This window comes from Scatophagus argus, chromosome 4, assembly GCF_020382885.2.
Source record: "Scatophagus argus isolate fScaArg1 chromosome 4, fScaArg1.pri, whole genome shotgun sequence".
NCBI classification, from domain to species: domain Eukaryota; kingdom Metazoa; phylum Chordata; class Actinopteri; family Scatophagidae; genus Scatophagus; species Scatophagus argus.
The window spans coordinates 14,038,050-14,052,282 of NC_058496.1; the positions used below are offsets into that span (position 1 = coordinate 14,038,050).

At 41.9% G+C, this 14,233-nt stretch overlaps 2 protein-coding genes across 4 annotated transcripts; both read left to right on the forward strand.

Moving 5' to 3' along the window:
- The first annotated feature begins 1,950 nt into the window (after positions 1-1,950).
- On the forward strand, positions 1,951-3,191 carry LOC124057662 (kappa-type opioid receptor-like). Its single transcript, XM_046386131.1, has 2 exons — positions 1,951-2,834; positions 2,919-3,191. Exons 1-2 carry the CDS (start codon positions 1,951-1,953, stop codon positions 2,974-2,976), a joined length of 942 nt encoding a protein of 313 aa, XP_046242087.1. The 3' UTR covers positions 2,977-3,191.
- Positions 3,192-11,989: 8,798 nt separating this feature from the next.
- On the forward strand, positions 11,990-13,991 carry LOC124058576 (mu-type opioid receptor-like). Of its 3 annotated transcripts, none has more exons than XM_046387992.1 (3): positions 11,990-12,399; positions 12,994-13,101; positions 13,187-13,991. In XM_046387992.1, exons 1-3 carry the CDS (start codon positions 12,218-12,220, stop codon positions 13,269-13,271), a joined length of 375 nt encoding a protein of 124 aa, XP_046243948.1. In that variant the 5' UTR covers positions 11,990-12,217; the 3' UTR covers positions 13,272-13,991. The 3 variants fall into 3 exon arrangements, with proteins under 3 accessions (XP_046243948.1, XP_046243949.1, XP_046243947.1); XM_046387993.1 differs by having other exon boundaries at positions 11,990-12,155; XM_046387991.1 differs by having other exon boundaries at positions 11,990-13,101.
- Positions 13,992-14,233: the final 242 nt, after the last annotated feature.

The window sequence follows — 14,233 nt, forward strand, 5'->3', positions numbered from 1 at the left end:
GTTTGGAAACGTAAAAGAGCTTATGAGACCACTTCTTCGTCCACTATGGTATTCCTGAAAGACTCCACTGTGACCCTTTGAGTCCTGGACAATAAAAGAACCGTGTGAGCTCATTGAGCTCACCCAAAAGATAAGAACCATCCCTTACCATCCGGTGAGGGAATCCTGGAGAACGGTTCAACAGGACTCTGCTTGACATGTTGGGAATCCTCGAGAATCAGAGAAAGAGTCACCGGCGGGATTATGTCAAACCATTAGTACACGCTTATAATTGTACTAAGAACAAGACAACTGGCTTCACCCCTTACGAGATAATGTTCGGGCGGCAGTCTAGATTGCCAGTTGACCTAGCCTTCGGCTTACCTGTGAGTCACCAGCCAGGTTCACACTCGCAATATGTCCGCAACCTGAAATCTCAACTCGAAGACAGTTACAGAGTAGCAACCGAGAATGTTAAAAAGACAGCAAATTGCAACAAAGCAAGGTTTGGTAAACACGTTGTTGTTCACTCTACCATGAAGGAAGGCGACAGAGTCTTAGTTCGAAACGTCCGCCTTAGAGGCAAGCACAAGTTAGCGGACAGGTGGGAGTCTGACATGTATGTTATTCTGAGAGAGTCTGAGAGAGACATTCCAGTGTATGTTGTGAGACCTGAGACAAGAGGTGGTCCACAAAGAACCCTTCACTATGATCTCTTGCTGCCATGTGGTTTCCTTCCTGTAACCCCAGTTGAAAGTGAAACCAACACACCAAAGGTGGTAAGGCGACCAAGAACTCGACAACATACTAAAGACGACAGTTCAGAGGGAGCTGATGGGAATGAATCCCAATCTGACCCCAATGAATATCACTATGATGGCCAGGGAACCTAAAAGTGGAAACAATAGGCTTCAACCCTATCCCTGAAACCACGGAACACTTACCAGAAGGGATTGAACCAGAACCTGACAAGTTGACTGCTGTTGAGCATGATCCTTCAGACGTAGCCAAAGCTTTCCCTGAGGATTCTGCAGTAAAGACTTATGAACTGAACTTACCTGATCCTGCAGACTATGATTTACCTGATCCCGAAGAAAAAGACATACCTGACCCTGGAGACAATGACTTATCTAACCATGGAGAGAAAGACTTGACTGCTGGAAAAGAAACTGGAAACCTACCTGAGGAAGATATGGATAAAATTCATCCTTCTACTCAACCTGCTCGGGAGAGCAAAGGAAACACAAGTGTTATGGACCAAGCTGACATTCAGAACGAAGGAGACTACTCAAGAAGACCTAACAGAGACAGAAAAGCAACTAAAAGGCAGACTTACCCTGAGCTAGGAAACCCGTTAGTTACGATAGTCCGGTCTCTATTTCAAAGTTTGAGTGAAGTGTTAACAGACTCCCTTGAAGAACCTAGCTTCCCAAGAATCCCCAGAGTTATGACAGTATAGGCTCAAATTTGCAAATTTCAGACCAGATGGGACAGAAAAATCCAGTATAAAGTGTGAGGGATGGGAGAAGGTTAATTCATGTTTGATAATATTCATTGTGTGAGTACATACTATTTGTTATTAGCTATAGTGATGTGCTTATGTTCAATAAAGAAAGATACGCATCTGGTGCATTTGAATAATTGGAAACAATTTCTTGATGTCTAATGTCACCCTTAGATATTTCTATTCAATGTCGCATATGTCTCACTGACATCCTGGAAAGGCCATGGCAGTGATTTCCACAAACAGTGGCCCTTATAGCCGAGCATATCAGTCTTAACACAGTGACACAGTAACACAACAGTTAAGATCAGTCACCCACACTGTTACAATAAGAATAAGAATGATCTGTATTTTGAAAGACAACATTACATCATGGCTCGTGCGGAAAAAACCCTGCAGGTCACATGGGTGGAGGTTTATCAGCCAGCTGTATAAAGGCATTAAATTTAAGCCACATTAAGGAAACAATGCTCCTCTCCAACACCACAGGCTCTCAGACAGGAGCAGTGCCCCTCTCGGTGGACTTCGACAGTCCTGTGGATTACTTCGTCTTTATTTTCCAGATTTTATTCGCCACAGCTGCTGTCCTCATAGCCGGAACAGTAGTTATTGGCATCTCGGCCACCAGAGCGCTCCGCCTGCAAAACAGGTTTATTTTCATGCTGAACACCAGTATTTGTGACACGCTGGTTGGGTTTTCAGTGTTTTATCTGGGTCTGTTTGACGTCCAGGAGGGATATCCGTCTAGAAACGGCACTTATTATGTTTTGCCGTCGCTTCTTGGGATAAACATAATGACGTTTTTATTTGCGCAATTTGACCGGTATTTTGCTGTTTGCCATCCATTCATCTACAGCCGCTTCATAACAAGACAGTTTGTGATTTGCATCAACATCTACTGCTGGCTTTATAATTTTGCTCATTTGATCGCCAGGAATTTGATACCACTTTCCAAATCGATACAGCTGTACGTGTTCAGCATCGTGTTCTTACAACTCATCGTGCTCACCAAAGTGGTCATGACTATTAAACTGTATGTTATTGCCAGGTACCAGGTCGAGAGAGACCCTCCCAGCGCCGAGAAAGACAGCAAGAAGGAGTCATTAAGAATCATCATTTTTGTTGTCATAAGCTTCTTGGTGTTGTGGTGCCCCTCTTTTGTTAACATCGTCCTCAGATTCCTCACAGGAGGAGGGCTGACGTTTAGGAATGAGGCCACTAACCCCTTCGCCATCCTGGCTCGTCTGAGCGCTGTGTGCACCCCGGCGGTGTACCTGTGGGGGAGTCCGGCTCTGAGAGAGGCCACGGTGAGGACCGTGTGGGGCAGAGTGTGTCCCAGATGCAGGAGGAGGTAAGAGGTTAAATGGCCCTGTGCCGCAAGAAAGATGCGGCTTTCAGTTCTCTTGCGCAATAAGCATGGCCGCTTGTCTCTCAGGGTTGGCTCCTGTTCCGTGAAGGGGGATGGCAGACAGAGGCCTCTAAAGATCCACTGACTGTCAAATGGGCCCGTGTTGACCGAGGACGCCGTCACTCCGGACAGCAGCAAACCAGAAACAAATATTCAAGTGTAATTTAAACATGGAATGAATAAATAGATAAATCGTTGGTTGTTCCTCATCTTGTGCTGCAGTTTGTCCGTCTGGCCAGGATTATCTTTATGATTTGGTGAGGCCCCAGATCTTTTTACTGTTATGGTATAATAAGCACCGGGCTTCCATAAAGATTTAGTTATCTCATAAAAATAACAAAATGTTTTTTTCCCTTATGCTTTCCTGTGCTAATTTGAAATATTACACGGGAGGATGAAGCGTTTTAACTGTAGTGTGTTGTGCTTGCTCGGCGCCATCTGAGTAAGAGTTACTGACTACACTTTGTATGAGGTTTACTTTTTGGTTCAATTTTTAGTTCAAATCATCGACTATTTGACCGTGTGTGACTTAATCCTAGTCTTTATACTTCAGTAAACTTATGAAAGTTTTTAATAATTTGTTGACAAAAAGGAGCGTGAAAAGATGAATGATTATTAAATCATACGAAGTGAGCTGGTTATTTTAAAGTTAGTTCTTGTTGTTCTCTTTCTTCTTATTATCATTATCATTATTCTTATAATGTTTTAACGTCCTAGATAACCAGAAGAATTAATTCTAGAGTTTTATAAGAGTATAAAATCTGTTGGAAATTGGGCAATAAGCTTTATCGATAATATTTAACCCTGTTGTTCTAATGGAGCTCAGAATCAATTCACTTTCTTTCCACATAAAGTAATGAATGTTTTGTTGTTTGTTTGTTTTTAACGAGGATCAGTGAGTATTCTGATCAGTTGCTTAAAAGTACCACAGTACAGTAGTCTGCTACAAATAAAACTCCTGCAGTGAAAATGTTCTTAAAACTGTGTCATCAGGATAATGTGCTTAAAAATATTAAAAGAAACAATTCATACGCAATGCAGTAAGATGTCCCCTGTGACTGTTACACTATTACACAGTATATGATATCACCAGATTGTTGTGCCTTAATGTAAAATCTGGATTTGGCTGAGTAGAGTTGGTTGAGGTGGAGCTCATTTCGAAATACTTAAATAAGGATTATTTTCATTATGGATTCATCAGCTGAATATTTTCTCAATTATTCTACAGATTTATTTTTTTTAAGGGTTCTGAAAATATCAGTGACTAAGTTGGTCAGATAAGTGTAGTGGAGTAAAAAGTACAACATATCCTTCTGGGAGGTAGTGGAGTGAAAGCAGAAAGTGGCAGAAGTATAAAAACTCAAGTAAAGGAAAATGCATGTTAGGTCAGGCAACATCTGTTCCTCCACCATCACACTCAAAACAGGCGTACCACAGGGCTGTGTGCTGAGCCCATTCCTCTACTCCCTCTTCACCCATGACTGTAGGCCTGCACATGGATCCAATTCCATCATCAAATTTGCTGATGACACCACAGTTATTAGCCTCATCAGCAACGACGATGAGACAGCCTACAGGGAGGAGGTACAGCACCTGGCCACGTGGTGTGCAGACAATAACCTGTTCCTTAACACCAGCAAGACAAAGGAGCTCATTGTGGACTTCAGGAGGGAGAGAGGAGGCACGCATGCCCCCATACACATCAATGGGATGACGGTTGAACGTGTCTCCAGCTTCAAGTTCCTGGGGACCTACATCTCAGAGGACCTGACCTGGATCACCAACACCTCCAGCCTTGTGAAGAAGGCTCACCAGCGCCTCTTTTTCCTGAGGACACTGAAGAAACACCATCTGTCTTCAGCCATCCTGGTGAACTTTTACCGCTGTGCAATTGAAAGTATCCTGACCAGCTGTGTCACAGTATGGTATGGGAACTGCTCGGTTGCAGACCGCAAGGCGCTACTGCGAGTGGTGAAAACCGCCCAGCGCATCACAGGGACTCCACTTCCAGCCCTTGAAGACATCGAGAGGAAACGCTGTCTGCGTCGAGCTCGCAGCATCCTCAAGGACTCCTCCCACCCTGCTCGTGGTCTATTTGCACTCTTGCCGTCTGGCAGGCGCTTCAGGAGCCTCAAGGCCAGGACCAGCAGGCTGAGCAACAGCTTCTTCCCCAGGGCTGTCTCCTGACTGAACTCAGCCCCCCCACTAACACCCTCACCCTACACCACACTCCACTACACCACCCTATCCTAACTGAGTACTATGTACTGAGTGTTGCACTAGTTCCTCTACCTCACTGTTAATATAGTTAGGCTACTGCCTATCGCTGTATACACTATATTGTCCATTGCACTAGTGATTTATAGCTTAATTTAACATCTGTAAATATCATTTGTAAATTGTGTTATAGTTTCCGCCTACACTGGATGCACATTAAAGCACATATCCATCTGTATAGTATGTTCATAGTACTTAGAAACCCTGTATATTATGACAACAATCTGTATATCATGTTTATAGTATATCTGTAACATAGACACCTGTACATACCCTGTACATAGGGTAAATTACTGTATACCTGGCACTTACTGCTTATTGCACTTCTGGTTAGATGCCAAACTGTGTTTCGTTGCATTGTACTTGTACATGTGTAATGACAATAAAGTTGAATCTAATCTAATCTAATCTAATCTAATCTAATCTAATCTAATCTAATCTAATCTAATCTAAATAACTCACAGTAGCCTTTATACAAAATTAGGAGTTGAAGAAATATTTGAAGTAAAATGATGATATAATTTTGAAGGTGTGGGACAGCCTCCCTCTGGGTCAGCAGCCTCAGAACAGGCCTTTCAGCATGTGTAATAATCTACTCTGTTATTCCAACACAAATATCATTAAGCTGTCTTTGCTAAATTTACTAAATCCTTTTCTTCTTACGGTTTATTGTTTAATGTATGCTTTTTAAAACTCTTGTAAAGGTTGTCTGTCCTCTAATTCTTAAAATTTGTAATGTAGAGCCCTTTGACTTTATGAAACATTTATCATACCGTTGGTTCAATTTATCACAAAAAACATAAGTAACCTTTTACAGATGATGAACGCATGTATTGGCACAGTTGAGACAAGTCTTTGGCCCTGTAGTGAAAACATTGGCCTCCTGCTCCCTCTAGTGGCTGAAAAACGCGCAAACTTTCCTCACCAATTGGGGGGTAAAAGGGCAGATTAAATGATTCAGTGACTTCCGGGAGGACAAACACGGCAGTGCCTTACTGCAATAACGTGTTAAAATAGTTTCACAAGTAATCAATGCTCAACTTGTTTGGAAACGTAAAAGAAAGTAAAAGAAAATACAAGCTGTTGTTGTTATGATACAATTCAAGGTCTATGTGTTGGATGTTTTCGATGATTGAAACGATCTCATCATAAACACATCTGGATGAATTATAAGGATCTCTTCTCATTACTTTTTAATAACCAAAAATAAGATTAGAGGACAAAACAGCCATTTGTGAGAACAAAATCACCCTCCGTTACAACTGCCATAAAGATAAGGGAGACCAAGACAATCAAGTCATTCCTCGCTTAGTCTAGTTTATCTGGCTCATCCCAAAGGACTGATAGGCCAAACGTCAGGGTGAAAGGAAAGATTATGACGCACCCAATCACCAAGAAACTGCTATGGAAATCTCAGGACTCACAAACATGAGTCACATGGGCACACACTAAGATCAAATCCTGCAACCACTGCATACGACGCAAGACCATTCCAGAGAAAGCTGCATCCCTCATCAACATCGTGGCTACAAGACCACTCAGGTGCTCGAACTTGTGTGCATGGATTTCCTCAATGTAGAGCCAGAATCCAGTAACAGCAAAGACATTCTGGTCATTACCGAACGTTTTACAAAATATGGAGTGGCTGTCCCCACCCCGAACCAGAAAGCCAGGACAGTGGTCAAGAGCTTATGAGACCACTTCTTCGTCCACTATGGTATTCCTGAAAGACTCCACTGTGACCCTTTGAGTCCTGGACAATAAAAGAACCGTGTGAGCTCATCGAGCTCACCCAAAGGATACGAACCACCCCTTACCATCCGAGAGGGAATCCTGGAGAACGGTTCAGCAGGACTCTGCTTGACATGTTGGGAATCCTCGAGAATCGAGTCACCGGCGGGATTACGTCAAACCATTAGTACACGCTTATAATTGTACTAAGAACAAGACAACTGGCTTCACCCCTTACGAGATAATGTTCGGGAGGCAGTCTAGATTGCCAGTTGACCTAGCCTTCGGCTTACCTGTGAGTCACCAGCCAGGTTCACACTCGCAATATGTCCGCAACCTGAAATCTCAACTCGAAGACAGTTACAGAGTAGCAACCGAGAATGTTAAAAAGACAGCAAATTGCAACAAAGCAAGGTTTGGTAAACACGTTGTCATTCACTCTACCATGAAGGAAGGCGACAGAGTCTTAGTTTGAAACGTCCGCCTTAGAGGCAAGCACAAGTTAGCGGACAGGTGGGAGTCTGACACGTATGTTATTCTGAGAGAGTCTGAGAGAGACATTCCAGTGTATGTTGTGAGACCTGAGAGAAGAGATGGTCCACAAAGAACCCTTCACCATGATCTCTTGCTGCCATGTGGTTTCCTTCCTGTAACCCCAGTTGAAAGTGAAACCAACACACCAAAGGCGGTAAGGCGACCAAGAACTCGACAACATACTAAAGACAACAGTTCAGAGGGAGCTGATGGGAATGAATCCCAATCTGACCCCGAGGAATATCACTATGATGGCCAGGGAACCTAAAAGTGGAAACAATAGGCTTCAACCCTATCCCTGAAACCACGGAACACTTACCAGAAGGGACTGAACCAGAACCTGACAAGTTGACTGCTGTTGAGCATGATCCTTCAGACGTAGCCAAAGCTTTCCCTGAGGATTCTGCAGTAAAGACTTATGAACTGAACTTACCTGATCCTGCAGACTATGATTTACCTGATCCCGAAGAAAAAGACATACCTGACCCTGGAGACAATGACTTATCTAACCATGGAGAGAGATTTGACTGCTGGAAAAGAAACTGGAAACCTACCTGAGGAAGATATGGATAATGTTCATCCTTCTACTCAACCTGCTCGGGGGAGCAAAGGAAACACAAGTGTTATGGACCAAGCTGACATTCAGAACGAAGGAGACTACTCAAGAAGACCTAACAGAGACAGAAAAGCAACTAAAAGGCAGACTTACCCTGAGCTAGGAAACCCGTTAGTTACAATAGTCCGGTCTCTATTTCAAAGTTTGAGTGAAGTGTTAACAGACTCCCTTGAAGAACCTAGCTTCCCAAGAATCCCCAGAGTTATGACAGTATAGACTCAAATTTGCAAATTTCAGACCAGATGGGACAGAAAAATCCAGTACAAAGTGTGAGGGATGGGAGAAGGTTAATTCATGTTTGATAATATTCATTGTGTGAGTACATACTATTTGTTATTGGCTATAGTGATGTGCTTATGTTCAATAAAGAAAGACACGCATCTGGTGCATTTGAATAATTGGAAACAAATTCTTGATGTCTAATGTCACCCTTAGATATTTCTATTCAGTGCCGCATATGTCTCACTGACATCCTGGAAAGGCCATGGCAGTGATTTCCACAAACAGTGGCCCTTATAGCCGAGCATATCAGTCTTAACACAGTGACACAGTAACACAACAGTTAAGATCAGTCACCCACACTGTTACAATAAGAATAAGAATGATCTGTATTTTGAAAGACAACATTACATCATGGCTCGTGCGGAAAAAACCCTGCAGGTCACATGGGTGGAGGTTTATCAGCCAGCTGTATAAAGGCATTAAATTTAAGCCACATTAAGGAAACAATGCTCCTCTCCAACACCACAGGCTCTCTGACAGGAGCAGTGCCCCTCTCGGTGGACTTCGACAGTCCTGTGGATTACTTCGTCTTTATTTTCCAGATTTTATTCGCTACAACTGCTGTCCTCATAGCTGCACCTGTAGGCATTGCCATTTTCTCCACCAGAGCGCTCCGCCTGCAAAACAGGTTTATTTTCATGCTGAACACCAGTATTTGTGACACGCTGGTTGGGATTTCAGTGTTTTATCTGGGCCTGTTTGACGTTCAGGAGGGATATCCGTCTAGAAATGGCACTTATAATTTTTTGCCGTCACTTCTTGGGGTAAACATAATGACATTTTTATTTGCGCAATTTGACCGGTATTTTGCTGTGTGTCATCCATTCACCTACGCGCGTTTAATCAGCCGGCAAGTGGTCATCTCTGCAAATGTCTACTGCTGGCTTCATTCCTACGCTCAGACGGCCGTTTTAAAATTCTTGCCACTTTCCAAATCAGTACAAGTGTATGTTTTCAGTATTGGTATCTTACAACTCATCGTGCTCACCAAAGTGGTCATGACTATTAAACTGTATGTTATTGCCAGGTACCAGGTCGAGAAAGACCCACCCAGCGCCGAGAAAGACAGCAAGAAGGAGTCATTAAGAATCATCATTTTTGTTGTCATAAGCTTCTTGGTGTTGTGGTGCCCCTCTTTTGTTAACATCGTCCTCAGATTCCTCACAGGAGGAGGGCTGACGTTTAGGAATGAGGCCACTAACCCCTTCGCCATCCTGGCTCGTCTGAGCGCTGTGTGCACCCCGGCGGTGTACCTGTGGGGGAGTCCGGCTCTGAGAGAGGCCACGGTGAGGACCGTGTGGGGCAGAGTGTGTCCCAGATGCAGGAGGAGGTAAGAGGTTAAATGGCCCTGTGCCGCAAGAAAGATGCGGCTTTCAGTTCTCTTGCGCAATAAGCATGGCCGCTTGTCTCTCAGGGTTGGCTCCTGTTCCGTGAAGGGGGATGGCAGACAGAGGCCTCTAAAGATCCACTGACTGTCAAATGGGCCCGTGTTGACCGAGGACGCCGTCACTCCGGACAGCAGCAAACCGGAAACAAATATTCAAGTGTAATTTAAACATGGAATGAATAAATAGATAAATCGTTGGTTGTTCCTCATCTTGTGCTGCAGTTTGTCCGTCTGGTCAGGATTATATTTATGTTTTGGTGAGGCCCCAGATCTTTTTACTGTTATGGTATAATAAGCACCGGGCTTCCATAAAGATTTAGTTATCTCATAAAAATAAAAAAATGTTTTTTCCCTTATGCTTTCCTGTGCTAATTTGAAATATTACACGGGAGGATGAAGCGTTTTAACTGTAGTGTGTTGTACTTGCTCGGCGCCATCTGAGTAAGAGTTACTGAATACACTTATGAGATTTATTTTTTGGTTCAATTTTTAGTTCAAATCATCGACTATTTGACTATTGTATGACTTAATCCTCGTCTTTATACTTCAGCATACTTATGAAAGTTTTTAATAATTTCTTGACACAAAAAGGAGCGTGAAAAGATGTGAGAAAGTGAGCTGGTTATTTTAAAGTTAGTTCTCGTTCTCCTCCTTCTTAGTATTATTATCATTATTTTTATAATGTTTTAACGTACTAGATAACCAGAAGAATTAATTCTAGAGTTTTATAAGAGTATAAAATCTGTTGGAAATTGGGCAATAAGCTTTATCGATAATATTTAACCCTGTTGTTCTAATGGAGCTCAGAATCAATTCACTTTCTTTCCACATAAAGTAATGAATGTTTTGTTGTTTGTTTGTTTTTAACGAGGATCAGTGAGAATTCAAGGATTCAAGGAGCTTTATTGTCATTTCACACACGTAGAACATGAGTGGAACGAAATTAGTTTCCCCGGTCCCAGTATAAGCCCAATTGCCTAACAAAATAAATATAAATATACACAACGCTATATAATATAAAAAAAATATAATTATTAATTCAGATCAGTTGCTTAAAAGTGCCACAGTACAGTAGTCTGCTACAAATAAAACTCCTACAGTGAAAATGTTCTTAAAACTGTGTCATCAGGATAATGTGCTTAAAAATATTAAAAGAAACAATTCACACGCAATGCAGTAAGATGTCCCCTGTGACTGTTACACTATTATACAGTATATGATATCACCAGATTGTTGTGCCTTAATGTAAAATCTGGATTTGGCTGAGTAGAGTTGGTTGAGGTGGAGCTCATTTCGAAATACTTTGTATACGAATGAAAATAAGGATTATTTTCATTATGGATTCATCAGCTGAATATTTTCTCAATTATTCTACAGATTTATTTTTTTAAGGGTTCTGAAAATATCAGTGATTGGTCAGATAAGTGTAGTGGAGTAAAAAGTACAACATATCCTTCTGGGAGGTAGTGGAGTGAAAGCAGAAAGTGGTATAAAAACTCAAGTAAAGGAAAAATACTTCCAGTGCGGTATTTGTACTTACTTACTTTACACCAATGACTAAAGCAAACATCAAAACGTTTAAGCAATGTTCATAAAACTGACATGCACTCCATTCTGTACAGTACTGATACTACAGTGAGCCAGGGTCAGTCTCAATGCGACTAACTTCATTACCACAGCAGCACAACCGATACCTGCAACGTGGCGACAGCTTTACTTTGGATTGACGAAACACTGGTTAATAAGAGTGCCAGATCATCTGAAGTAAACGTCTCTGGGCTGAAACAGAGTTTCAAAAAGTAAAAATTCAGCTACTGCTTCCTCCCATCTTCAGATACCACAGCGCCCTCTAGTGGTAGCTTTGGATGACCTATGCCCCCTAGTGATGAAAACGCTCGTAAACAAGCATAAACTATTAATCTGCCTTTCCTTTGATATTTCTAAATCCTGACAATCTACAGGTTAAAATTAGCCTAAATGATTAAATGTGGCACACTAGCACGATAAACACGAGTGTTCATATTAATCCCTTCTTAGATCAAATAAACATAGTGTAGTGGTATGTGGTATTCTAATTATATATGTTTAAAAGGATTTTTTTTGCTAATATTTTCAAAAACACTGAATGTAATATAGCAATTAGTTAAGAAAACATTACGGTCGCTTTCATTAATCATTAGAACCGATTGTCCTGGCTGCGTCAGGACGAGGAGTTAAGATTTACAAGAATTTCCCTCCAGGGATAAATAAAGGAATTCTGTTAAACAAAGCCTAACATGCTGCCTGTGAGAAAAAGAAACTATCTTAAGTGGTCTTCAGCTGAACTAAATTCTTTGCAGGACTTCTGCTGGAAGCTGCTGTTGGCTGTTGAAATGAAAAGAAGAAGAAGAAGAAAAAGAAAAGGAAATCTCAAGAGGTGTCAGCTGGTGACTTCAGGGTACCGCAGCTCTTTGTGTTATAAAATACTGGTTGCACTTCAGAGCCCGTTGCGCATGAACGATGCTCCTCTCCAACACCACAGGCTCTCTGACAGGAGCAGTGCCCCTCTCGGTGGACTTCGACAGTCCTGTGGATTACTTCGTCTTTATTTTCCAGATTTTATTCGCCACGGCTGCTGTCCTCATAGCCGGAACAGTAGTTATTGGCATCTCGGCCACCAGAGCGCTCCGCCTGCAAAACAGGTTTATTTTCATGCTGAACACCAGTATTTGTGACACGCTGGTTGGGTTTTCAGTGTTTTATCTGGGTCTGTTTGACGTTCAGGAGGGATATCCGTCTAGAAACGGCACTTATTATGTTTTGCCGTCGCTTCTTGGGATAAACATAATGACGTTTTTATTTGCGCAATTTGACCGGTATTTTGCGGTGTGTCATCCATTCATCTACAGCCGCTTCATAACAAGACAGTTTGTGATTTGCATCAACATCTACTGCTGGCTTTATAACTTTGCTCATTTGCTCGCCAGGAATTTGATACCACTTTCCAAATCGATACAGCTGTACGTGTTCAGCATCGTGTTCTTACAACTCATCGTGCTCACCAAAGTGGTCATGACTATTAAACTGTATGTTATTGCCAGGTACCAGGTCGAGAGAGACCCTCCCAGCGCCGAGAAAGACAGCAAGAAGGAGTCATTAAGAATCATCATTTTTGTTGTCATAAGCTTCTTGGTGTTGTGGTGCCCCGCTTTTGTTAACATCATCATCAGGTTTGTGGTTGGAGGAGGGCTGACGTTTAGAAACGAGGCCACTAACCCCTTCGCCATCCTGGCTAGGATGAACGCTGTGTGCACCCCGGCGGTGTACCTGTGGGGGAGTCCGGCTCTGAGAGAGGCCACGGTGAGGACCGTGTGGGGCAGAGTGTGTCCCAGATGCAGGAGGAGGTAACGTGGGCGATTTGCCACCATGTTCGACGTCCTTTTATACTGTGACTTGCTTATGTAAATTGTCTGTAACCTCTTTATTCAGATTGGGCTCCTGTCACCGCAAGGACCAGAGCAAAGGTGATGGAAATAACAAGAACCGGAGGAGTCCATTCAGCAAGTGGTTCTGATCTCTCCCTGTCTGTCTCTGTCTCCGTCTCTCCTTATAAACTAAATAGGAATTTTATTAAAGCACTTTCTGTTCATTTCACGACTTAGGTTGCATATAGTAACAGTAACATGTTATAACATAAATGCAAGAATGACGATCAAGTGGTATATTTCAACTACATTAAAGTTTATTTATCTAACTGTATTCATGTTTATTGTGTAATTTTTTTGCACCTGAAGGCGAGCTTGATTAAAAAATGTTGTTTTATATTTCTCATAGAACAGGTTTTGTTTTGCTTTAGAAACTGAGCAAATACATCTATCTTTTATCTAAATGGAAACCAGCTAATTTGGTTGCACCCCAAACTTACAGCTGTGTTAAGTGTGAGCTGTCACATAAGTAAGTTGATCAACTGTTAGTGAGGAGAAATATGTGAATGCATGATACTGTAAGTCATGGCAGGCATTAGTAAAGCATTGTTTAAGTATGTGATCTGTGCCCTTGTTATAAAGTGACAGCAGTTAAACCACCTGTGAAGATCGCTACTGTTTGTTACAGTTCTTCCATTTATTAACTCTAAATAGAAGGAATGCAAAGCTTAATAGGTTCATAACTTGAACATTTATGATTAAAGGTATTTGTCAAGGTTCATTTTATAATGGGCAGTGAAAAAACATCACATGAGCTGTTCGATAAAGCACTTGCCTTTCAAGTACACAAATAATTCATGCAGTTTGAAAAAGCCACAGACGTGAAACAAAAAAACAAAACACGGCTACTCAAAAGTATGCAACTGCTGACTGAGCTTTGCAAGGTCTTTGTATTTTTATTCAAAATGTTTGCTAAGATTAATGTTCCTTTTTACAGAAAATGTCAATTTACCTTAACATGACCAAAGGCAATGGCTTTTACATTGTAAGGCAGTACAATCTTAATTTAAAGCCTACTTCTGTGATCCCAGAAATATACAGGTCTTAATAA

What these genes read in the sequence shown, in the direction of transcription:
- LOC124057662 (XM_046386131.1), top strand. Translation starts at nt 1,951, where the DNA reads ATGCTCCTCTCCAACACCACAGGCTCTCAGACAGGAGCAGTGCCCCTC. An exon ending in TGTCCCAGATGCAGGAGGAG is followed by an intron (nt 2,835 to 2,918) that starts GTAAGAGGTTAA and finishes CTTGTCTCTCAG; the next exon opens with GGTTGGCTCCTGTTCCGTGA.
- LOC124058576 (XM_046387991.1), top strand. Translation starts at nt 12,218, where the DNA reads ATGCTCCTCTCCAACACCACAGGCTCTCTGACAGGAGCAGTGCCCCTC. An exon ending in TGTCCCAGATGCAGGAGGAG is followed by an intron (nt 13,102 to 13,186) that starts GTAACGTGGGCG and finishes CTCTTTATTCAG; the next exon opens with ATTGGGCTCCTGTCACCGCA.